Source organism: Falco rusticolus, chromosome 8 (genome assembly GCF_015220075.1).
Source record: "Falco rusticolus isolate bFalRus1 chromosome 8, bFalRus1.pri, whole genome shotgun sequence".
Lineage (NCBI taxonomy): Eukaryota > Metazoa > Chordata > Aves > Falconiformes > Falconidae > Falco > Falco rusticolus.
In genome coordinates this window covers 46,002,207-46,027,289 of record NC_051194.1, presented here as the reverse complement: position 1 = coordinate 46,027,289, position 25,083 = coordinate 46,002,207, and the positions used below count along the sequence as shown (strand labels likewise).

Below are 25,083 nucleotides of genomic sequence, written 5' to 3'. Positions count from 1 at the left end.
TTGCCGCGCCCCGCAGGAAGGGCCGCCCGCCGACCCGGAAGGCCCGGCGGAGGCAGCCGCTGAGGGCCCGTGTCAGCGCGGGCAGCCGGTCGCACTTTCCCCGCCGCCGCCATGGGGAAGTCATTCGCCAACTTCATGTGCAAGAAGGATTTTCACCCCGCCTCCAAGTCCAACATCAAAAAGGTGAGGGAGGGCCGGCAGCTACCGCGGGCCTTGCCGGGCGGCTGGGCTGGGCTGGGGTGAGGCGCGGTGGCCCCTCAGCCGGCCGGGCCAGCCAGGCCGCCTCAGCCGCGCACCGCGGCCTCCGGGGCGGGAGGAGCCTTCCCGGGGCGGGGGTGCTGTCCGGGGGCGGGAGCGGGGAGCCGTCCCGGGGGCTGCCGGGCTCCCGGCACCGCAGTGTCATCAGCGGGGCAGGTCGGCCTTCCTGCGGCGGGACCGGCGCTGTGGCAAGGGGGAAGGATGGGGCAGTAAGAAAAGTTAGGAAATATTTGAAGCTACAGGTTTGCTTCCTCATAGGTGTGTGCGACTGTCGCCTTCTCCTGGGCCCTTAAATTTATAATATAAATGTGTATGCTTATACGCGTTCCCAGCACCTGGCTCTCTGGATAAACAGGCCCCACGCACCGTCCGGGCCGCCCCCGCCTGTGAGGCCTGCCGGTGTTTCACACCCGCCTGGGCCCGGTGCCAGGGATCCCGTCCCCAGGAGTGGGCCGGTGCGGGAGCTGCCGAGGGAACCGGGGTGCGGGGAAGGTGGTGGCACCCCTGGGTGTTCTCTGAGCCCCCTCCTCCCACGTACTCAGCTTTCCCACGTCACTTCAGTTCCTAAACGTTGTTGAAGTTGTAGCTTATCAACGTTACTGCCTGTGTGAAATTCATTTGTTGAAATGCTGGACAAAAATAGTATGCTTTATGTGATTGGAATGGGAATTTTCCCGTGTTAAGTATTTTCAATACATGAAGCCAGTTAAGTATTTATACATGATTGTATTTTGTGGTGTTTTTTTTTAATTTGTTTAAAGTAGGAACTTACTTGTTTTAACTAGGTATGGATGGCGGAACAGAAAATATCTTACGATAAGAAGAAACAAGAAGAATTAATGCAGCAGTATCTGAAAGAACAGGAATCTTATGATAACAGGTGAGAATTAGCGTAAGATCACACACACTTCTTCCTAATGTCTCTTGTTTTTGTCATAGTAAAGGGCATATCGTTGTGAGTTATTTGAAAAATTGTCTGCCATTGACCATAGTAGTAGGAGAGGACAATGACTCATAAATTGGTGTTTGATTAAGCAGAGGTCACAAAAACTTCTTTAAAGTGGCTTCTGTGCATCTTCTAATTCTTTTCAAAATGTGTTACATTGCATGGAACAGTAGGTAACCTTGTATAACAATATATTTGGGTCACACAAAAATGTCTGTCATAATTCTGTGGACACAGAGTTACATTTCAGTTGAGATTGTGTACCAAAAATCACGCTTTTCAAGGGAGCACACAAAAGCATTGACTGGTCTCTCGGGTTTTTTTGATGCTCAACTTCTGTTGCTCAAATTAACAAATGAAAAATTCCCAGTTGTTATAACGATTTCCTGCTGCATATTTGCATGGTTTTTTTGTTGGTTTGGGTTTTTTAAATATATATAAGTAATATGACTGTTTTGTGTGTAACATCCCAAACTCTGTCCTTTTTATTTAGGTTGCTTATGGGTGATGAGCGTGTGAAGAATGGGCTTAATTTCATGTATGAGGCCCCACCTGGAGCAAAAAAAGGTACTGTGGTTTCCTACTCTTGAGCAGGCAGTACTGACAGTACCTTCTGAAGAAATGAGCACAATGTCTTTTATTTTAAAATAATTTATTCATACTGAGGTAATGCTCGAAGGTATGATTTTTAGTTCTTTCTATGGTAATATGCAGAAATACATAGCATATAATAATTTTGATCTCACAACGCTTTAATTTATTTCAAATTGAGACTAGTTGGGAGTTTTTAAAGCAGCAATTCAGCGTGAAAGGAAAAAAATGGATAAAATATCTTTCCTGCCAACAACAGAAATTCTGTCGTTGGCCAAAGGTGGTTTTTTTAGCCAATTATAAAGGCATTGGAGGAGCACTAGACCTTACCAAGGTGCTTACTCACCTTTTTAGAAATAGCAGGGTCACTTTTACTTAAAAACTCTGTCCATAATTCAGCTTGATGCATGTAAGACATAGGAAATACCAAAGCAAGAAGTTAATAAGTGGAAGTTCTAGAAATAATAAATACTGAGATTCTGTAGTCAAAAGTGCTGGCTGACCTGACTGTGGTGGGTGACTATGACTTTATTTAGTAGATTCATAAACTGAAGTTACTTAGTACCTGGGGGGTACTCATATTGGTCACTTAAATTTAGCAAAATCTGAATATAAGTGCAGAACTAAGAAAGCATATTCCCTTTAAAAGAAGACACGTCCCCTTTAAAATGCATCTTTCCCATTTGCACAAAACCCCTTGGAAGTGCTTGGATGGGCTCATTCTTGTAGAGCAAATTTTGCAATTATTTAACTTTAAAAGCTCTTAAAGTAATCCCTTAAGCTTAGAGCATATTCTGCAATTTTAAACTAGTGATTTTTTGTGCTAGAAGATTTTAGACCTAAGTATTGTTGCTGCTTTTGGAAAACAAGTCTATACAGTTCTTTGTATTTATATATCAAATCAGTATGGTTTGAAAAGATTATTCTGGTTTTATACATTTGTAACCATATACTAGAGGCTGATTATTTATGTGCACTCTATTTAAATAAAGTTACTTTCTGAGTATTTGCACCATTGTATTAGTATAAACCATAGAATATTTTGTGTATAACTTATGCATGTAAAATGCAGCTGGTGTCTAATTAACGTACTTTTTCTTTTCTTTTCATGACTTCTGAACATTCAAAGAGGAAACTAAGGAGGTATTTCATTACATCATTTTGTTGTTTTCTTCCTACTTAAGATGTATTAAAAGAAAATATTTCAAACTTACCATGTTTTCTGTTTTATAGCAAGAAGGAGAAACTGAATACAAATTTGAATGGCAAAAAGTCGCCCCTCGAGAAAAGTAAGATATCTGAATAATTTTTTTTTCTTTTTACTTACCTTTCATATCTCTTCCCGCCGCCGCCCCCCCCCCCCCGCCCCTTCCCTTCCTGTTTTATTTTTGAGCAGGTCACTTGTGTAATCTTGTCATGTCCTAGCAGTTAATTAGTAAAACCTGCAAACCTAGTACTGTTTCCTTGATCAGCTTAGTTTTTGTTTTAATTTTACATCTATATTTGAAAACACATTAAAACTAATGTTTACTGGAAGTGTATCTCTGAAATGGATATACACTTAACAATAAAAGGTAGTTTGGGGTAGGATGGTTTTAAACAAAATAGTAATTTGAGTATTCATTTTCTTCTGTGTTTGTGTAACAGATATGCTAAGGATGATATGAATATCAGAGATCAGCCGTTTGGTATCCAGGCAAGTTCCATAAATTTCACTCTGTGGATGTCTTGGGTATATTTCAAATATTATCTAACTACAGAACATTTACATGGACTCTCTTAATTTTATCATCTGTTTCTCAGTGAGTTTAAAAGCTTCTCTTACGCCTAATAATATAGATATTTCTGTAAATATTAAGCTCTATAGTTAACTAAATTATGTCTATTTTTTTTTGCTTTTTAGGTGCGGAATGTGAGATGTATTAAATGCCACAAGTGGGGTCATGTAAACACTGATCGCGAATGTCCGTTATTTGGCCTTTCTGGAATTAATGCAAGCTCAGTCTCCAGTGATGGTTCAGGTAGGCAGCGAATGTCTTTTAAAGATGCTGGTTAGAAATTTTGGAGGAGCTAATAACATTTAATTTTAGAAGGTTTAAGTTTATCATAATTTAAAGAATTGATGAAATGGGGAAAATGCTTCTTTATTCCAAATGTATTCTACAATTTCAAGTTATTATTTCAAATGGCAGGGACCTAATTTCCTAGTTAATGACACATTTAAAAAATATTCCATAATGACTGTTGGTTCAATTCTATCTGTGGCAAAAATTAAGAAGCTGCAACAAGATTGTTTACCAGAATAATTTTTTGTTGTTGTTGACACATATTGTCAATGTAATGGGTTGTCAGAGACTGCCCCAGTTCAGATTCAGGCACACTGCTTGGAAAAGCTGGGATGTATCAGTATAGCTTTGTTAATCACTTGGAAAAAAGGAGAGGCTTGGGTGGTTTGTTTTTTTTATATCGTAATTGTGCTTCTGTAAGTGGGCAAGCAGTTGAAACCTAGATTTCCAGATGCCTGGTTTTCTTTCAGCTGCCTTCTCATTGCTTCCTGAACTACCATTTTTTTCCTTTATTAGCTTTCCTGTTACTTGAGGTCACACAGCGTTTAGTGTTAGATGAGGTTTAAAGTGGATATAAACATTCAAATTGAATACTTCTTTGCCTACAATACTCTTGTTTTCTGTAAGTTGACCCAAGTTTGTAAAACTTTAAAGATTCTTAAATTTGTGACACATTAAAGAAACACCTGATAACACGGGTGAGTCTTCAGCCTTGCTGTACCGTGCTTTAAGATCACGTGCAGCATTGTGTATTCAGCTTTGCAGGGATAGCATTACAATTGCACACTTGATAACCTGAGGAAGGACAGAAAACCTCCAGGTGTTACCTGTTTGATGTAGTAGCTCTTGGTTTTACTACATACTTAGCCTACCAACAATCTTGCTTTTCAGAATTAGATCACCTAGATGTGTCATTTCTTTGAGATGAGGCCTGGGAGACTTAATTTAAAGGAAATAGTACCTCTTACGTTCCCCTGCTTTTAGGCACTGTCTGATGATTATACCATTGTTTAGCCAACCTGTAGTTGACATTATCAGCCTTTCTGTTCAGTAGATTATAACATTAAATAATTTTCTTCTTTCTTCCTTACCTTGGAAGAAATTGTGCTTGTGTTTGGTGCTGGTAGAATTATATTGTGCAGCTCTTAGGTGTCAGATATGCTTTTGTGCTGCAGAACTCACTTCCCCCACCTCCCACCCCACACTTCAAATTACGTGGGTAAATTTTAGGAGTGTTTGGCTGGGAAAGTGGAAAGTATTTACATGTGCTTGCACAAACTTGAAAATGGACTCCTTATTATTCATAACAGTGTAATATGGACACTTTGTAGTGTCAATACAAGACTAACTGCTTGTTTCAAACCTAACTGAACTGATTATGTACGTGTAGACAACGTTTGACTGCTGTGGGTGTTTCCCAGTCAGGGAGATGTTCTCTGGGTAGCTTTCCAAACTGCCTTTCTGAGCCTGAAGAGAGAGATTTAGCACATATGATGTATTTTGCATGAAGAAAAGTGCTGTAGAACTACTTGGATGTTCTCAGACTGTGCCAGTGCCCTCTCGGTTTTAGCTCTGGAACTTAGTGTGCTGTGCTGAGCATGGACTTTTTTTATAGATTGAGGAAGGATTTCAGGGAGTAGGGGTGGGTGACAGATCAGGGTTTGTATATATAATTTGTAAGACGCTGTTCTTGGATGTGAATAGTCAGCTGTAATGATACTGCTACTTCCTTTTCTTTCTTTCAGGGACACTATGTAAAAACAGTATAGGTAAAATTAAAACAATTTTAAGTTCTCCATTTAATAGCAGATATAAGGCTTATGGGGAGTGGTAAGATCATTAATTAGATCATCAGATAAAAGGTTGTCTGCTTTTTCTAACCTCAGGAATACAATCCTTTTATCAACTTTTCTAAAACTTCACCTGACTTAATAACAAGCTAAATTACACTCCTTTGATGACTTTAGAAAATTCTATGTATGTAAATGAAGCACTATAGTTAAGTGAGAACACAAGTTACTGAATTCACTGATTCTCTTAAGACTCATAACTCATCTATGAGGCATATTAAAGCTTACATCACACATTTTCTAAAAAATGGGATTTTTTTTCAACTAAACCCTGACACTAGTCTTACGTTGTCTGGGATGGGAGTAAGTAGTTATCTTTGCACTGCTGAGAGTTGTTACAGTGCAGGAAATCTGCAGTTAGCTCTGTAAAATTAACCTACGCTGAGGGTAAAACACTGTGTTTACATTTCCTAACAAGACACTGCAACATTAAAAATCCAAATTCTTCCATGTGCCGATCAACACCCCCCAACAATATAATCTTGTCTTGACCATTTCTCTTTATTGCTCTGTTTTGTCTCATTACTTCTACGTAATTCTTTACTAGCCCTAATGCTGGATCAGTATCCACCTCCAAGAACCTTCTTCTGTTCCTCTGTACAACATATGTCCTCATGCTCTGCTGCTTCCCACGTCTCAATCAGTAATTCCATGCACTCCTAGGCTGCTTTTATGTCTCTAGACTAAATTCCTGATTATTTCTCATTATTTTATAGTACTGAAAAAATGTCCATTGCCACATTGTTCTTATTCAGGTTGGCTAGAACTGCAGAAAATGCTGCTTTGTAAGGGACAGAGACTTTTTATGATATCATCTTTTTATGAAACCTTTCTGTGTTTGACGAATTGATGATTAGGCTTAAAAAAAAAAAAAAGGGCTTGAATTGCTTCCCATCCACCCACACACTTCCCCTGCCATGTGTCACAAATAAGTGTCTCCTCATGCTTAGAAAACTTGTCAAAGACATGTAAATAGTCCAGAGTTTTCATGTATCACGATTGTCAGCACACACACAAAAAAGTACAAAACCACTTGGCTTCTAAGTTCTGAACTCCAAAGAATTTTCAGAAGCTGTTTGTTCGTTTCTACAGTGTAGAAGAAAATAAACACCCTGAAGAGAACAATGAATAGGGATTTCAAGCATAGGGAATGATTGTTTATAATACACAAGAAGTCTGGAATGTTTATTTAATTTATTTGTATGGGAGTTTTAATAAATAAATGTGTAAAATTGCAACCAGCTCTCAAGAAAGTCTTGAAAAATGCTGGGCTAAGTTATTAGAGCAGATAAGACTTTTAAAGGTCAGGAAGTAATTCCATATGTAGAAAACCATCTTTGAAAACTTGTTCCTAGCTTGTGTGTCAGGAAATTGAAATATAAATATTGTCTCTCAAATAAAAGGGTACATCTGAGAAATATACATATAGTAAGGAATGAAGGTGAAACCAGAAGAAAATTTTAGTGCAGTAGTCAATATTCCAGGACTCCAGCTAGTTTATGGAATTAATTGTATTGGAAGAACCAAATTTAAGCTATAGAACATTGAATATTTTTTTTCTTTTTTAAAGAGCTAATCTTTGGAATTTTTCTATAAAGTCTTTGAAAAGAGCGCTTGCTTTCAAGGGATTTACTTGGTAGCACATTATTTCCTCCCATCTGTAGTCTTTTCATCCTAGTAAAAGATGATCTGGCATCCTTTTCTTGCAAACCGAACTGAATAATTTTTTCTGGGCAGTGTGTGGTAGTTGCACTACCAAAATTTAGGTTAAGATTCTTCAAACTTGAAAAATCCTCTCCCTTGTTAGAGCACACAGTGCGTCAGCATAGTGTTGGAAGATGCTAGTCCATGTATGGCAAAGCATCCTGGCTGGTAATGAATCTGTAAGCAATCAGTGCTTGGGAACCCTCAGCCTCGTGGTTCTAAATCTAGTATTCTGAGGACATTGGCATCACTAATTTCTGCAGAAGCAGATTTAAGAAATGGTCTGTCTTCCCTGTAGGAGATGTTTAGCAGGCCTCTTTCTTCTCAACCTTGTTTTGGAGAAGTACACTTAGCACACAGGAAAATAGAGGACTGTCTTGTTCACTGCTGTCTTCATGCATTTACCCAAATGGATTTCTATCCACAGAACAGTAATGGCAGAACTTCTTCAGATGCTCTGCTGTAAAGGAGGACTGAAACATCTTACCCATACAAGTTTAGGAACCACAGGAGAAGCTTATTATATACTAATTAGACTCATGACTGAATTCCATCATGTAATAACTTTGAAGTCTAAAAATCTCTGGTGTAGAAGTGTAACTGCTGTCCGGAACATTACTGGACAGAGTTAATTAACCTGGAAGGGAAACAGGGTGGTGTAGCTCAGCCCTACTCGCACTCGCTCATTCTCCCCCACAGAATGGGGAGGAGAATTGGAACAGTGAAAGTGAGAAAACTCATGGGCTGGGACAAGACAGTTCAATAGGTAAAGCAAAAGCTGCACACACAAGCAAAGCAAAATCAGGAATTCATTCACCACTTTCCATGGCGGGCAGGTGTTCATCATGGGTAATGGTGACTTGGGAGGTCAAATGCCGTAAGTCCAAATGTCCCTTCTTCCTCCTTCTTACTGCAGCTTTTATTGCTGAGCACAGTGTTGTATGGTATGGAATATGGCTGGGGTCAGCTGTCCCAGCTGTGTCCCCTCCCAACTTCTTGTGCACCTCCAGCCTGCTTGCTGGTGGGACAGCCTGAGAAACTGAAAAGGCCTTGATGCTGGGCAAAATGTTCCTTGCTATCAGCACTGGTTTGCTCACAAACCCAAAACACAGCCCTGTACAAGCTACTATGAAGAAAATTATCCCAGCCAAACCCAGTACAAACAGTGGTGGCCACAATAGTGCCAATGTATCTTTATGTATGTACGAAAGATTGTCACTTACCTAATTGGAGGGGCATTTTCATCTTCCTCCTTGGTCAAAAGCAAGAGCTTTTGACAGAAAATGAGAGTAAAAAATAATTTCATTAGGATAACCAAGTTACTGAGCTAGAAGAGCAAGAGCAGCTTTTCCCCATCCTTCCCTTTCTTCCTCCAAACCTGGACCTTCAAAGGTCAAAGTGGTGACTTCAGTTTACTACAAGCCCAGGGAGCAATGTAATTTTTTTTTTCCCAAATGCCCAAATCGGTGAGTTTCAATAGGATGTAGACTCCTTATTTGAATGAGAAAAAGTTTAAGTAATATAGAAGCAGAATTCAAGAGCACTTGTTACAAGTTCAGTTTGTATTTTGTTCTTTCTTTTTTTCCTGCTTCCAAAAGAGAGCAAAACAAAAGGTCTTATTTAGACTCAGACTGGGTTTTTTTAGCCTCAGACAAAATGTTTGAGTTCGAATGAATGCAAATTAAACTCATGTCTGTTTTAGTTGCATTATCAAAAGTTCCTGCTCTGGTTTTCTGTGAGGGAAAAAAGTTATCGATTGCCTACAGACATTTTTCTTCACGTTATAAAATAACCACCAAAACGGGCTTTTTCTTTCCCATAACTTCTATAAGCTGTGATTGTCTTATTCCAGCAGCAGGATACTTGTCTTTGAATCTTATGTGAAGTGCATTGTAATCTTTCTCTTTGCACATAAACTGATTGGCAATAGCTGTTTTGGATTCAGTGTTGAGTATCTTGTAGCAAAGACCAGTCATGGACTTCAGTTTACTCTGGTGGAACCACTACAGGGCAAAAGCACGTCTGTGGCACATAACGGTGTTTGGTGAGACTGCTGTCTTTCAAGACCTGACATACACTGCAGTACTCGGGCAAACAAAAATAAGTACAGTCAGTACCTTAACTTGGGCATGGTGGCTTGGTTATTTTGCTTCTGGGACCATTTTATTAATCTAGCTGGTAATTCCTATAAAAAAAATAATAATCTTACCATTAAAAAAGCGCCTATTGAATAATATCTCACCAGTGAATAGAGATTATTTTTGCAATAAGGCAATTTCAGTGGATGTGGTTATCATGGGATAATCACACCCCTGGGGTACAGCCTTGTCTGTAATCTCCCAGGATTGTAATTATTCATGATAACTGCATCCCCTGGTGTTGCATTATTTCCATTATGAAATTCTTAGTTTTAGATATAAAGTAACTTACTTTGATCACTGGAAACTGCAAAGTAGTGTTAGAATGTTCCAGCTGTGAGGCTTACAGAGACCAACTTACAAGATTTACTTCTCCTTTACAAAGCTAAATTAGGCAATCAAAATGCTTCTTTGGGCTAAACTGATTTACAGGGTTTTTTACTGATAAAATTCTAACTTTCAAAGTCCAGACAAGATGAAAGTATCAGTTGTGGTTCTGACTTTATGTGCCACTGTGTATATATGCAAGCATAAAATATGTAATATATACCAGCAAAAAACCCAGGTCACTAGCATCTAAAAGTTTGCCTGTTTTTACAATCCTTTTTTGTCATTAACCAGCAGCCTCTGTTGATTTTTAATTTTTTTTGTGATTTTCACTGCTTTTTTTTTGTGAAGTCTGAAAAGCCTTTGATTTCATTAGAATAGAGACTAGTAGGTTTTCTCTGCAGACTGTTTTGAAGTAATACTGTTACTTCACTTCAAAATTGCCTGCAATTTTTTTAGTCAGGTAAAGTTAGGATAAACTTTTTTCTCTTTTTTTCTCTATCCTGTTTAATGAGGGTTGGGGGACATTGCTAAAAACCTATGAAAGCTTAAATGCTTACAACTTTTATCATATGTTTTTTAGAACAAATAACCTGCTGGGAAACTTACTGTCTTACGAAGAAAGGTTATTGTTATCTGGGAAGTAAGGCTCATTTCTCAGACGGGGAGGTAGTTGTTTGAATGGCATAGTTAGAGGTGGCACAGCAAGATTAAAAATGATTCTTACGCTCTTGGCCTCTGAAACTGAAGCCTGGGGGGTGCTGGATGTCCTTCTCTGCTATGGACTACTTTGCTTGTTTTACAGCTGACTGGCTCCTTGTGTGATCCGTCCAGTGAAATTACTGACCAGAAAGAGGCTACTGTAAAGTGATTAGCATGCTGTGGAAAAGTCATCGCCTGAGTGCCCCTCAGCTAATTGTGGCTGTAGCTTCCATCAGTCTGTCACTTAGTGTGTTCAACTGATCTTTAGCTTTTGGGTGAAGTTCCTTTCCATAGTAATCATTGAAATTACTAGTCATACGGAGTCAGCAAAAAAGGAAATCTCTGTCTATGTTGTATTATGTCTATATCTCACTGCATTTTTTCAGTGACAAATACAGTGCTTTTTTGTTTCCCAGCAGATAAAAATCTGCATTGTATCAGGAATGCAGGAATTTATTTAAGTGTTCTCTTGAATCTGTAATAACAAAGAGAAGGTATTTGAATATGGTAACTGTGAATATTTGTATAAATGGTCATCTGTAGAAACACAGTGTGTAAAACCTTCCTTTATGATCTGCAGCTGAGACCTTTGATTGTGAACAGTAGGAACCTTAACTAAATCTTCACATAGTTTCAAAACTGTCACATTTTAGAATAATCCTCCATTTATGTTTCAGAAGCCTCTGTATTTGGTGTGAATGCATAAAATACAGATTTCTTAGAAGTCTTGTGCTTAGTGTTTAAGCAATAAATATGGATTCCTATAGCAGTTTGATACTGTTAAATGGGGTTTAGTACTTAAAAAAAGTAAAAAGGGAACAGGTTTCTCTGAAATACCCTAGGACAAAAGCATGACAGATCATACTGAAATTCTGTGCTAAAATGTTAAATTCAGTTAAAGTGCAGACCATCTTAAGAAGAGCTAATTAAAAGCCAGATTTTTTTTTTTATTCATTGATTTATCTTAATGCCAACTGCAGCACTTGCTTTGAAGTGTAAATATGGTCAAAATGCAGTCAACTCTGAAATAGATGGAAAAATTATTAGTAAAAAATGATCAATTCTGTATTAGTGGAGGCAGCATAAATTTGCAGTGTTCTTCATGTCCAGGATCCTGATCACATAATTTTGATAATGGCTCTTTGTACTTCAGATAAGCAAGTGTCCACTCCTATGTCTGTTACAACCACAGTAAAACTTCACAGATGATGCAGTGTGATTAGGTTCAGTCTGTAAATTTTTTCTGGTTTTGTTCAGTTTCCTTTCAAGCCATATGAAAAAACTACAAAACTCTGTGGAGAGCACAAAAAAAAGTATATGGATGTATTGACATAGCTGTCTACTGATTTTAAATTTAGTTTCTGTTTTAAATAAAAACCAAAAAAGCCTTGTATCATATGTTACTCCTTTGCTGCCACCCAGAAAAGGCAGCATTCTGAATTCAGAGTATGTTCATCCTTCATGTGATTGTGCTGAACCAAAATCCACCAGCAGAATGGTCTTATAAAACCTGGTGAATGTGAAAGAGCTGTTTGCATACTCCCTGGAGTATGTATTTATTTATTTTTCCACAGCAGAGTGTGGCTTCAGTATCACTGTTATGTAGAAACTCAAATTACAACTAGGAAGAGTTATGTTGTCTTCGCTCTTTCTTATATGCATCTTGGACAACATGCTTTAGGCCTACTGTTAACAAAAATTATGTAGTAATAAAGGGTAAGCCTTGAAAGTATCTTGTCCTTGATTCATAAATTAATTTTTAAACACTGTAGAGTGGAGTATACTGGGTGTGATGTGTACTGGTGAATTGATAGCAGATATACAGGTGTGCTTTGTTTACATTTATGTTTATGTAAATTATCTCTCTAGTTCCAAGTTAGAAGTGTGATGTGTTGATTGTGGTGGTTTTAGATTTAAATGATCACTCTGTAAACTAAAAGATGTCCTACACCAGAGCATGTTTTCAGGAAGGGGAAGCTCTAGAAAAGCCCCGTTCTAAATACTCTGTTTTGCTGATACACAAAATGAGCATTAGTTAAAATAAAGGTTAAAAAGTTGTAATTAAAATAACACCATGAAGAACCTTCAGCTTTTTTCAGTAACTTTTATATTGAGTAGTCCATTTCATAACAATATAGAACTGCAGCCGCTATCTAAGTACAGTTGGTTACCTTAATTTCCCCTGCCACAGGTGGGGATAGTGGTTACACTATTGCTGTTCCTTATCTCTTTGCTCTCCATATGTATTCCCTAATAAAAATCCATTTAAAACTTAATTGACTGCAAAGAGTAATTCAGTTTGCTCATCTGCACTGGGGACAGCAGTGAAAGCTGTTATCAATAAATTGAGCGGATACTGTCAAGACTATGCATCATGAGTAGATAGAAGTAAAACTGCTATTTTTGGTGATACTGGCAATCATAACATTATGGTCTGTCCTTACTGCCACTGAAACTGTTGCAGAAAAAGTGGTATTTAATCACAGTCGTTATGAAAAGAGGTTTTAGTGTACTATTCTCTAATATTGGATAATTTGAATAATGTGCTTTAGACATTTTAATGGAGGCCTGCTAGATGGTATGTTACAGCTAGCATTGTTCTCCTATGAGGAAGCCTGTGCCCATGCCTCCTGTAGGAAACATTGTGGCAAGGAGAGGGTGTTACATATACTTTGCATCTGTAGCTTCAGGAGCAGTACAGAAAGAATTGAAAATTAATTGCAGCTATAGGTTTCTCGTTTCTGGGACAGGAGAGGGGGTAGTTATGCGGAGTGGGAGAGCTTGCTATAAGCTAGGCATTTAAGTAATTGAAATCCAAAATTATATTGCACACACACACACCCCCCCACCAGATGCTGAATAGAAACAGAATTGATCTCTGTTAAGCGTGATAAGAAATTGGCATGCTTTTTGTTATAAAGGAGCAAATTTACAATATGTTGTAGAAATCCTAGTAGGATATCCTTCTCCAATCCAGTATAATTGATGCTCATATAGGCTTCAGAAAAAATCTTTTTATAGCTCTTTGTTTATTTAGTTGTACAAGTATTACAAAGATGTACCAACAGCTGTCAAGCTAAGGTTGCACTCAGCTTGTACTTTGGAAAGACTAAAAATCCTTTTCTTCATTGAATGGTTGAGTTTCCTGATTTTGTGCCCCAGCTCTTTGAGTCAACTGAGCTATCTTGATTTTTTCCTTAAATAGCATCTTAAACAGAAGAAAACAGAGAGAATTAATCCAGCAAGAACTTCTGTGGGAAGTAAGAAGCAGGAAGAAACTGTAGCCTATTTGCTTGACAAGACTACTTCTTGAGAATTACAAAGGCCATGAAAAAATACTTTAAAAATTCTTTGGTGGGTCTTTAAATATGGAGCCTCTTTTGTGCAAGCCCGTAATATAATTTCAAGTACCTGTAGCTGTAGAAAACTGAACAAGTTGTCAGTTGTCTTAATGCATAAAAATAAGTATATCAGCAAGCAATTAATTCCACTATATGGTAAAAAGCTTTTCTGAGACTATAAATTAATTTTAAAGCAGATAAATGTTTTAGCTTTAAAGGAATGTCATCTGGAAAAGTTTTACAGGTTTTTTTCTTCTCTCTTTTTTTCTTCTTTTTTTTTCCCTCTCAAAATGTAAATTCCAGAAAATAAGCCTGACAGTCATATTCAGAAATAGCAAGGTACTGTATTTGACTTGTTTCAGAAAGAATAAGAAACAGATGATGAAACATTGTAACTTTGGACTTATTTTTAGTTTGCTGGTAGAAGAATGCAGAGAGACTAATTGTCAGAAGTTGTAGCATTCAGCTATTTTGACAGGATTCTTACATCTAACGTTCCGTCAACTCACAGTATAATGTCATCTCCAGATGTTTTGACCGGGATGACATCCTGCAGGTAGCTTCTTCACACTGTCTCATAAGTCCATAAGGAATGCAAATATGAGGACATCAGAATTCATAGTAGACAAAGTATTTTTCTATGCCTAATGTAGGAGTAATTTTTTGCAAGTTGATGGATGCTATTCAAGAATACTTAGTTAACATCAGTTCCCAAAGTTTTAGCCAGCTGGGAGCCTCTCAGCTCAATTTTACTGTGTGTTTTACAGTTTATGGCTTAATTAGAACTTACCTAGGTCAAGATATATGGCTATTAGGTATACTTTGTACTGTTTGCTCTGAAGATCTTGGAGGGTAATGACGTAAGTGTAGTCATAAGCCAAAGACAGGCTGAAAAGATTTACCTCTTTGGCTCACCAGGCAAACCAAGTTTTGTCACTCCAAGCATAGTTGCATGTCCAGCAAGTAGGACTCCACAATCGGTTCGCAGCAAACAAAGGAAGAGGCCCTCTACCAGCCAATATACTGCTGGCTCCAAGATTTAAGCTTTAGCTCCTAAATAAGGAAGTCAAAGACATTTCTGAGAAGTTGAGTTTTTCAAACCTCTGTTAAGTGAGGTTCAGTGTTTGGTGTTTCTTCTACAGATTTTGTGTCCCTCGTTTGTGTTAGCCAGGAGAAATGCCCTGTTTAATTTTATAGTGTGGAAATGGGAAAGCGATTGTTTGCTCACACAATTAGGCACCTACATCTTTTAAAACTCTGCAAAGAAGCTGCCCACAGTGTGTTACAAATCTCAGTGCTGTCACATAAATTAGCTGTGCCCAGGAATCCTGGGAGACCTCAAATTGTACTGATATTTCAAAGAAAATCAGATCTGCTTATCAGAATTGTCAAAGTGTAAACCAAAAGCAGTCTGATGAGGCGTGGATGGGAAAGGAAAGTTACCAAGTATTTGATTCCTTTGATTCCAAGCAAAGGAGTTTAATTATAAGATTAAAATCTTGATTCTCATTGTTGTGTTGCAGAAATTAGGTAGTAATAAAGATTTGTTATTAAGCTGTGCAGCTGTTGTCAAATAGAATGTTTTAATAGAACTCAGCCTGGACTTGTAACCAGGTAGAAAACAGTCTCTTTAGGTTTCCCAGATCAGATATTGTTTTCTCTCTGCTGTGGCCTAGCATTGCTACCTGCACAGAGGTAGCGATGCAGTCTTGCTGTCATTGGGCAGCAGAACTTCTGGGAAGTTCAGTGGCATCAGCTGTTCAGGAAAAAAGTGTGAGCAGGTTCACCTGTGTTGTCCTCTCAAAAATGTTAACGTTTGTTAAACTGCAAAGGTCATACAGTGGGAGAGAGCCCTCTGTAATCATCCGTAGTGGACAGCGTGCTTGTATCATGCCTGCCTGGCTGGGGTCTGCACGCAGAAGGGTTGTGAAACAGAGCTGTGTTTTGACACCACTTCCATTTGTGGGGTTGGTTTATTTCCTGAATTTCATTTCCTAGCGTTTTGTAAAACCTTTAGTTACAGTAAAAATAGCATACATCATAAAGCTTTACGGAGATCTTGCTTCTCCTGACAAGCTAGTCTGAACCTAAATTACTGTTTCCCTCACAATTAAAGGGAGACCCAAACAGGAATAATTTATTCCATAAACCACTTTAGTCTCAAGGTTTTGAAGGTGCATCTGGTGCCGCTTGCATACATCCACAAAGCAGGAATAACAGTCATTTGGTAACTGTCGTCATCGTGGTAATACCATGTTGCAACTGAAATATTGTAGATTGAGCTATGAGTGTCTCTTTGATATCATTAATAAACAGGGAAACAGAAGGCATTTAAATTATTTTTAGCCTGTCTTGCTTTCCTCCTAAGCTTACCTGTATTTTTGGTTTTTACATCTGTTGCTGATTTCACCTCTAAAAAGCATAGGGAAGCTAACTCAAAAGTTTGCATGCCATTGTGTGTTGGATCCCAGCGTGAGCAGCCACCTTGACAGGTCTCTTGTTCTTCTGTATGGACTGTGCGTTACAGCACAACTGATACCATTCAGCATAAATACACAAAAATCAGTAGTAGAGTGCATTAATTATAAACCTTTTACATAAAAGAGGAAATTATTTTGCTTACCGCTTTCTAGTGTTATGCACAAAAAATGCCTGAAAAGTTTATTTCTAGAAAATAGTTTTGAACTGTGCTTTTGGAGGCTGATATGCCTTTACACCTCTCTGGCCTCAGTTCTGCCCGTAGTCCTTGTATGGAACCACAAAGTTAGGTTCTGTCTTCGTTATTTTGCAAATCTTTATAGATTTGAACGAGTTGAATTCCTCTACTTACCTTTCACACTGATGAGAATAATTAGGTATCCAATACACATCAAAATGCAGACAAGTCTGAGACCCTGAAGGAAGAGGAATAGCTGGTAAATTAGTTAGGTTACTTTGTTAGTAGTGGCTCTTGCTGCCTTTGAATAATAGTACTGCAGGCCATCCTGTCGAATGCTTTGGTTTCTTTGGTATGATGAAATCTTCTTTCACAACTCTAAACTTTGTCTCCATTCAGCTTCCTTGTAGAGGGTATTTGACTGAACGGTGTGGCTGGTTTGTGTGGCCTTTTCAAAGCAAGATGCTTGCTGGTACCAAATTCTGTTGTTAGGTTTCTGTCTAATGTCTCTCTCTTCCAGCCAGAGTAGATTTGGGCAAGCAGAGCAAGGTTTTAAGTTTGAAATAAGCAAAAATGTAGACACTGGAGCCCATATACGTTCATTAACTTATCAGTGAGCTTACAGTTACACTGTAAAATGTAAAAAGAAAAAGCGCTTCTGGTAACATATATTGGGAGCGTGGGGTATAACCCCCTACTTAATAAAAATGTAAACTTGAGGAAAGGCTAAAAGGTATCTTATTAGGAAATTCTTTTGCCTGGCAAAATAAGGAACTTGTGAAAAGAAAGTCAGTAATGTAAGGGCTTCTTAAACCGTTTTCAAAGTTTTATCTTCTTCCTTCCTGCTTTACTTATAGGCCTGTTTCTGTAAGCAATGTATTATACGGGAAGATGAAGAAAAAGTTGAAGATGACATTTTTTTGAGAAAGTGCTATTTGACTTTCCATATATTTTCCATACTAAAAATCTCCCTTTCCATGCTTTTCTGAGCTAAAAATATATGGGTTTTGTCCATCTCCACAACTAAGGAACTCTTAAAACCACAATGCAGGATCGGTATGTTTCGTAAAACTAATTAATCATATAATTTACAGTTAGTTTACTGAAAAGTAGTCACCATGTGCTCCATGCTCTATTTTACATTCCTTCTAATTTAGATTTACCTTATACAGTAGTACTAATTCATTGACAGTAAAGTTGGTGAATGAACTGGTAAGGAAATTTACTGAAAGTGGCCTAACAAAAGAGTGCATGTGTAGGGTGAAGAAAAAGTACCTAATCAGACAAGTACATGAGGCTTTGATGATCATTAAAGCAAAAGAGTGAGTAAACAGGGTTTATGAACTACACAGTCAAGTCTGAATGATCCAAAATACATCCCATATTTTACTCCTTGTTAGATGTTTGCAAAGAAAGATGATGTGCCTAATCCCCAACACCTACTCTAACACAATATATAGTGTGGGTTTTAAGCTGATAAAACAGAAATATCTGAGGAGATAACAGCCTAGAGAACCAGCATATTTGGGGGTCCCTAGAATAGCTAAGGACACAGATTATTTTTTCACGTATTTATTTATATTTTATATGTATACTGAGTTTCTAACAATGGTTACTTTTTACATTTAAGTTCAAAACTTTGAGTCATTTTGAGAAATGCCTTATTAGTGACATATTAGAAGTCCATTTTCCCTTTGTTTTAAGGAAGAGGGGGCACCTAAAAGTCTTATTTAATGTGCTTTCTTTGGGTTTCCTGTGCTTTTTTACTGTAATAAAAATATATTACTAGACTTACCTAAATATATATTGTTTTCAGCATGACAAAGTTACATAAGAGAATCCCCTTGTACTTAAAGAAAAATGCAATTATTTTCTATTCTGAATCTCCAGACTGCTGTTTTAGAAAATCATATCTGATTATTTGCTCAGCAGAAGATTATTGAGTTGATTTAGCTGTGATTTTACTTAACAAAGCTTCAACTGAATTCCTACTGTGGAGTCCAAAAAAGGTAGAGAGATATAAATGATACATTCAAACTGTGATTTTTGTGAACAGGGCCATCAATGCACCCCTCGGAGCTAATAGCGGAGATGAGAAACAGTGGGTTTGCACTGAAACAAAATGTACTGGGGAGAAACTTGACCGCAAATGATCCATCACAGGTAATGATCTTTTTACCAGTAAGCTGAAAATGTCTATAAATCTAAATGTGATTGCTTGTGAATTGTTACTTAATGTTTTCAAATATGCATATCCATAGGAAAACTGAATAGCTATACCAGTAGAAAAATGTCCAGAAACTTACTGTTTTCCAGACTTGTTTCAGTCAGAATGGTGAATCATAAATTGCTTCTTTTAAAACCACGCATAATAAGATAAATCCCTCCTCTGGGTGACTAGAAATTCAGTTTTTCATAAAGGGGATGGTTACGGGTTTTGCTGCGTACTTCTGATGCAATGCTAGCCTGTGAATGAAGTTTGAGGAGGCATGCACAAATAATTAATGCCAGTAATGCTATATCTAAAGATGTTTTTACTTGATTCACTATTGTTACATTTATTATTTCTGGGAGTGAAAATATTAAATTGTCTTTACTTAAACTGCACAGAGTACATTTCTAATTGAGGTGCTTTAATAAAACTGTAAAGTAAAAAAATCATGTATACTCCTTGAGTGAGCCACTATGAAATAACCTTTGTTCATGCAGCAGGATAGTCAAACCACTAATAAAGAGGGGAAGACCTCAAGCTGGTCTTGAAATCTTGAGTAAATCAACAATTCATTGTGTCTCCACAGATGGATGTACCTTTGCATTTAAAAAAGCTATGTACCCCAGAAAAACGTAGCATATGGGCACCGTTAAATGAGTCATGGTGATATCAGTATGTTTGGTTTATGTTAGGTATGTTGGGGGTTTTTTGGAAGAGCTTTTTAATCTTTATTTCTTCTTTCCCCTCCTGAATGTGCTTAAAATTAAAAACATCACAGTGGAGAACTGTAGTGTACCAGATGCACATAATTTGAAGAATTCAGGGTCTTCAAAGCAGCTATGCTTTGCTGATTGCGTTACTGTATGTAGATTATATGATTACAGTATTTTGCATTGCTAGAACACTTTATGAACATTTAAAGACTAATAACACAACAGTGAGGTAGATGTCTTAATACCCATTTTCCTGATGACTAAACCGAGACAGAAAAGTAATTTGCTTAAATTACTCTGGGTTTTAGCAGGACTAGCATCTTACCTATTCATCCAAGCATGGTAACAATGGAGTGACGAATCCTGAGAAGTCATGTGGGTTCCAAAACTGGCTCATTTTTATTAACTATTTCAGAAATATTTCTTTCCCTAGCAGTGATTTTTTCATATGTTACTAATAACTCCTGTTGTATAACCCCCACATTATAACACCTACTCAGCTTTGAGACAGAATGGGGAGGGGAGGGGGGTCACTTTGTAACGAGTATGCTGCTCTTTTTGGAAAGACTCTTAAGCTGACTTAGTAATACAAATACATTTGTACCTGTACAAAAACAAGGTACATAGAGGCATCACTTTTAATACAGACATCTGAATGAAGAGATTATTATTTTTATCAGTAACAACTTAATGTCTTGCCACATTTTCCTAGGAATTTGTTGCAAGTGAAGGAGATGATGATCCAGAAGTTGAATTTTTAAAATCACTATCAACCAAACAAAAACAGAAACTTCTAAGGTAAGTGTGGTAGCTAGTGGAGGAGATCTGTATTGCCAGTAGATCTGACTCTGTGATTGTCCCTGTAACTCTTCTATGCCGTTGAAGAATTTAGCACCATCAGTGCAGAGGAAAATCAGCTTGCTTTAACATACACTTGGCCGCAAGTGGCATTATGCAGCATGGGTTTTTAATCTAGTTGTTTCATTTTAATCTGGCTCTTCCAGTCTAGTTGTGATGCCTTTGCACCAGGGCTCATTTCCAATTTAACTGGGATACTGAAGGAATAATAATAATAATAATAATAATAATTAATAATAATAATAATAATAATAATAGGCTGGCTGAAGATGCTGTCAGTTGCTATTTTAAAATATTATTTTACATTCCACTGTTTACAACATCTTCCTCTGGGATTAAAAATTCTATGTTCTTGTTTACTGGTTTACAACTTGGCAGAGTTTGTTATCTTCTCCCGTGCGGCTAAACTGAACCTGACATTGCACCCCAGGCCGCGGCTGGCCTAGCCCGGTGGCTCTGGGATCAGGGTTTACAGTTTACTGCTCCAGCGGAGGGAGCTAACCCACTTTGTGGTTCTAATAAAATGTTAATGAGGTTTTCAAGTCTTTGCTTCTATCCTGCTGATTTCATATGGCAGGTGACTGACTTCTTTTTTTTCTCTATTAATTTGCAACGTTATCTTGAAATAACTGAAAATGTTTAAAATTGAAAATATTAACTATTGCCTGGTAGATCCCATACAGGTATCACTACGTCCTTTTAAGTTAAGAGAAGTTTTGTATAGAGAGAGTGGGAGGGGGGTGAAAGGTAAATGGCTAAGGAGATACGTGGGTAGGTAGGTACGTATGTTATTCACCTATATAATAAATAATTATCTGAAAAGAGGTGGCATATTTTACATTCCTTTTAAGTAAGGAATACGTATGTAGTTTGAGTCATTTAAAACAGTACTTTGTTTGAGCTGCTGGCCCAACACAATGAAATTATAATACTTTATCTTTGAAAGTTGAAGTTCAGTAAATATTTGAGTCCTTTAGATTTTACTAGCCTGAAAGGATTCTTTTTAATATACTGAAGGTAGTTTCACTATTCAGCACTGATTTTTTTGAAAAGAATAAACAAAGAAAGCAAAATGAAAGCTAGGTGAAAGCAGGCAAATAGCAGCAAATGCCTGTGCACGATGGAATATTGTACTTATAGCTAGAAACTGTACATTTCTAGTTGTGACAGAAAATGTTATTGAAAATATTGTATTGTTTGCATGGAGAACTCAGAGGCGTAGGCTTTAGAGTCTCAGTTTCCATCATTAATAGAAAGTGAACGCTAATTGCTTTTTTTTTTCATTTTCAAAACCTTTTATGAAAATGCACAAACAAAAGCAGCAATGATTTCCCAAAGTCTCCAGAGCAGGCTGGCAAGGAAAAAAAAGCACTAGTGAATGTATTTATTCCTAATTACAAGGACAAAATTGACATACCTTACTTACCTTTTTTAAAATTAAAGAACTAAAAAATCATATTCCTCCTGTTTGAGAGCAGCTGTGGAGTACAGGAGGATTCTTACTATGGTTAACGTCAGGTTAGAAGTTTAAAAATAATGCTTTGTTGAGAGAGGAATTGAACATGTTTTTGTGGAAAATAGCACATTTACGGTGTAGGTCATCAGAAGTAGTGAACTTTAAAAGACAATGACTTTGTAATTTAGAATATTTTAACACATCTGATTGTGCTACTCTTCTGTTTTGAAAATGAAAGGAAGTTGGATCGTCTGGAGAAGAAAAAGAGAAAGAAAGACAGAAAGAAGAAAAAGCAGCAAAAGAAAAAAAGCAAAAGTAAACACAAGAAACGTAAGATGAGATCCTCTTCCTCATCCTCCAGTGAGACTTCAGTAAGCAGCAGTGATAGCGAGACTGACAACAGAGATAAAGCGGCACAAAAGAAGATGTATTCTAAGAAAAGAAAAAAAGACAAGTTTTCAGAAGCTAGCAGCAGCAGCAGCGATTCAGAAGGAAAGGCAAAGATGAGGAAAGAAAAACTTTGTGAAGATCTCCCCAGTAGTCACGGTAACAAGGACAAAGATAGGGAGAAGTACAGACTTTTAAAGCAAGATAGTTCTGCGGAGAACAACAAATGGAGCCTCTGTGAGGGGGAAAGGAAGTCCAAAAGCAGATACCATAGCACCGACAAGAGAGAGGCTGAAAGAAAGGAGAGGGATAGTAGAAGCCAAAGCATGGATGAGGGGAGCAGGACAAGCCCTTGCACAAGTCACAGCAGTTCCAGGCAAAGGCAAGTAAGAAAAAGTCCAAGTCAAAGCCCTGGTGAGGAGCGGCACAGGAAAAATGAAGCCAGGAGCCCCAGCACAGATGTGCACAGAGAGAAGAAAAAAATTAGAGAGCGCTATGGGGACAAGTGCAGTAAAGTGGAACGTGGAGAAAGGAGCAGACGCAGTAGAAGCAGAAGCAGAGAGAGGAAAAAAACTAGGTAGTATAGGGGGCAGGTGCAAACATCTCCTTTTTTTGATGAATACCTTTAACAAGGGCTCAGTTACATACTGCTGTTCCTTTTCCAACCTCTGCAACTAGCATTTCCTACATAAAGCCAACAGCATCATTTCTATAATGTCGGAATATTTGTAAATTAGGTATAAATGTGATGATATTTTTCTTACTGTATAAATATACTTGTTGGCAAATACCTCTTGTATACATGCAGTAATTCATAGACCTGATTTTAGCGTTTTAAAGTATTTCAGAGCAGTATGTGATGTTCTTGGTTTTGTCAATGATCATTTCTGTTTAGATGCAACTGAGAGGGGAAGCGGAGAGTAATTTGTGAAGAGTCCTGGGACATGCTAAATGCTAACAAATGTTTGAGATCGTTCTGGATAAAACCACTGCTTCAGATATCAAAACATTGTATTGTAGAGGGTTTTTTTTTCATGCTGAAGCATTTTTCCTAAATTTCCCTGTAAGAGATCAATTTCACGAGTGAAAACAACAGAGACACATAGTTCACATAAGCGTGTAGCCAACATTTTTTGACCTCCTGCAGTGTACAACTTGGTCAGGGCTATCTAAACATCTTGAACCCCTGTTGGTATGTGTCAGTACAATGTCAAGTTACTGTTCAATAATCTCTCAAGACATGAAAAGAATATTTACTGCCTCAACTGTTTCAGGTATTTCATTGTTTGTGGTAGAAGGTTAATGTAAATAGTCATCTTTTTGTTTTCATGAAACACTTTCTGGGTTTTTAATGATTGTCAGTCATTTTCTGCGCATGTTGTTATGAAGATGGACTTGCATAATAAAATACCTTATTCTTTAGAAACAGTGAGAACTGCTGCCTTCTTCAGAGTTCTGAACCAGTACAAATGCATAGGGCAACACTTCACGAGGTTTTTATTGCAAAGGAAGTGCTTCTGCCATTTCAGGATGGCAGATGGAAGTGCATTAGTTAGCGGGCACGTGAGAAGGTGTCACCATACCCAGTATTCTGGCAAGCAGCTTTCTTCCCCTCCTCAGTGACAGGACAAATGTAACTATCTTTTATTACCAGCCAACTTCTGCTTCTTAAAACGGTCACTCAGAAGTTTTCCAGTATCATGCAGACTGTAATATATGGTGGAGGTGACCTAGCTCATCTCTCAAGTGCATGTGAATGAGTTTGAAAGGGTGAGCCATTAAGGAATGTCACGGTCTTCTTTTAAATGCTTTTGCATTAGGTTGCTCCAGGCGTTCTTGCTGAAGTAGCTGGGAGTGAAAGGGCACGCACAATTCAGCAGAGTCAGGCCCTGTACTACTGTGTGTGTGGAATCTCTGATTTGGAAGGAACAGGAGGCTGGTGAAACACTCGTATGAACGATCTAAACAAAACATCTTACTATCCGTCCGTGTAAGAGAACGGAGTTGTGTGACAGGGGAAGAGGCATATTCTGGTAGAACATTTTCATGTGAAGTGCAGTGTGAAGGATACAAGGAATAACTAGTAAGTGCTGGAAGGTGCCTCTGCTCCAAAGAAAGGTCCCTTGCTTACAGGTCTGTCTCTGTTGTGTGCGTGGCACAGGAGCCAGCTGACCGCAGCGCAGCTGACTTCCCCCTGCGGAAGGAAGGGCAGCTCAGCACCGACAGTTGCAGGCGTTTTTGTGGGCTCTGCATTTTATTGTTCGCATGTCGTTACACCGTGTGCTATGTGCATCCTGCTGCTTCGCACTGGAAGGGACTGACAAATGGCACGGGTTCACCATGATGGATGGCCGCGGCGAATGAGAACTAGACCAGAAGAGCAATGGTGACATTTTGGATGGGTCTGGCTCAAGACCACCTGTTGAAGGGCTGTGAAACAGAGCAGTCGGCCTTGCGACACCTGTCCCGCCTTGGGCGCGGCGCTGGCAGCCCGGGAGTGGCCGCCGGGGGGGCTCGGTGCCGCCTGGGCCCGCTGTGCCCTCACCGGCGCGGGCAGCGGCCCCGGCGGCGGGCGGTGGGAGGGCCGGGCCTGCCGCGCCGCCGGGTTCAAAGCCCGGTTAAGAGCAGCGGGGGAAGGGGCGGCGGGCGCGGCTCTCCCGGCACACGCCGCGGGACCCCGGTGAGGGCCCTCGGGACGCCGGCGCTCGGCGCGGCGGCTCGGCAGAGCGCGGCCGGGCCCTGTAGGAGGTGCTGTCGGTTCGCAGATGACGGTAAGCGCGCTCTTCTCTCCGCTTTTTCCTTCAAGCGGCGGCACGGGGTTCACCCTCCGCCGGGCGGCCGGGGCCGCGGCGCCGGGCGGTGGCTCCCTCCGCCCGGC

General features: G+C 38.8%; 1 protein-coding gene across 2 annotated transcripts; it reads left to right on the top strand.

Annotated features, from left to right (window-relative positions):
* The first annotated feature begins 14 nt into the window (after positions 1 to 14).
* On the top strand, positions 15 to 23,635 carry CIR1 (corepressor interacting with RBPJ, CIR1). 2 transcript variants are annotated; one of them, XM_037397494.1, is made up of 10 exons: positions 15 to 183; positions 1,044 to 1,138; positions 1,698 to 1,771; positions 2,925 to 2,938; positions 3,029 to 3,084; positions 3,443 to 3,491; positions 3,699 to 3,816; positions 18,636 to 18,742; positions 20,217 to 20,302; positions 22,057 to 23,633. In XM_037397494.1, exons 1-10 carry the CDS (start codon positions 112 to 114, stop codon positions 22,784 to 22,786), a joined length of 1,401 nt encoding a protein of 466 aa, XP_037253391.1. In that variant the 5' UTR covers positions 15 to 111; the 3' UTR covers positions 22,787 to 23,633. The 2 variants fall into 2 exon arrangements, with proteins under 2 accessions (XP_037253391.1, XP_037253392.1); XM_037397495.1 differs by lacking the exon at positions 15 to 183 and having other exon boundaries at positions 1,698 to 1,768; positions 2,921 to 2,938; positions 22,057 to 23,635.
* The last annotated feature ends 1,448 nt before the right edge of the window (positions 23,636 to 25,083 follow it).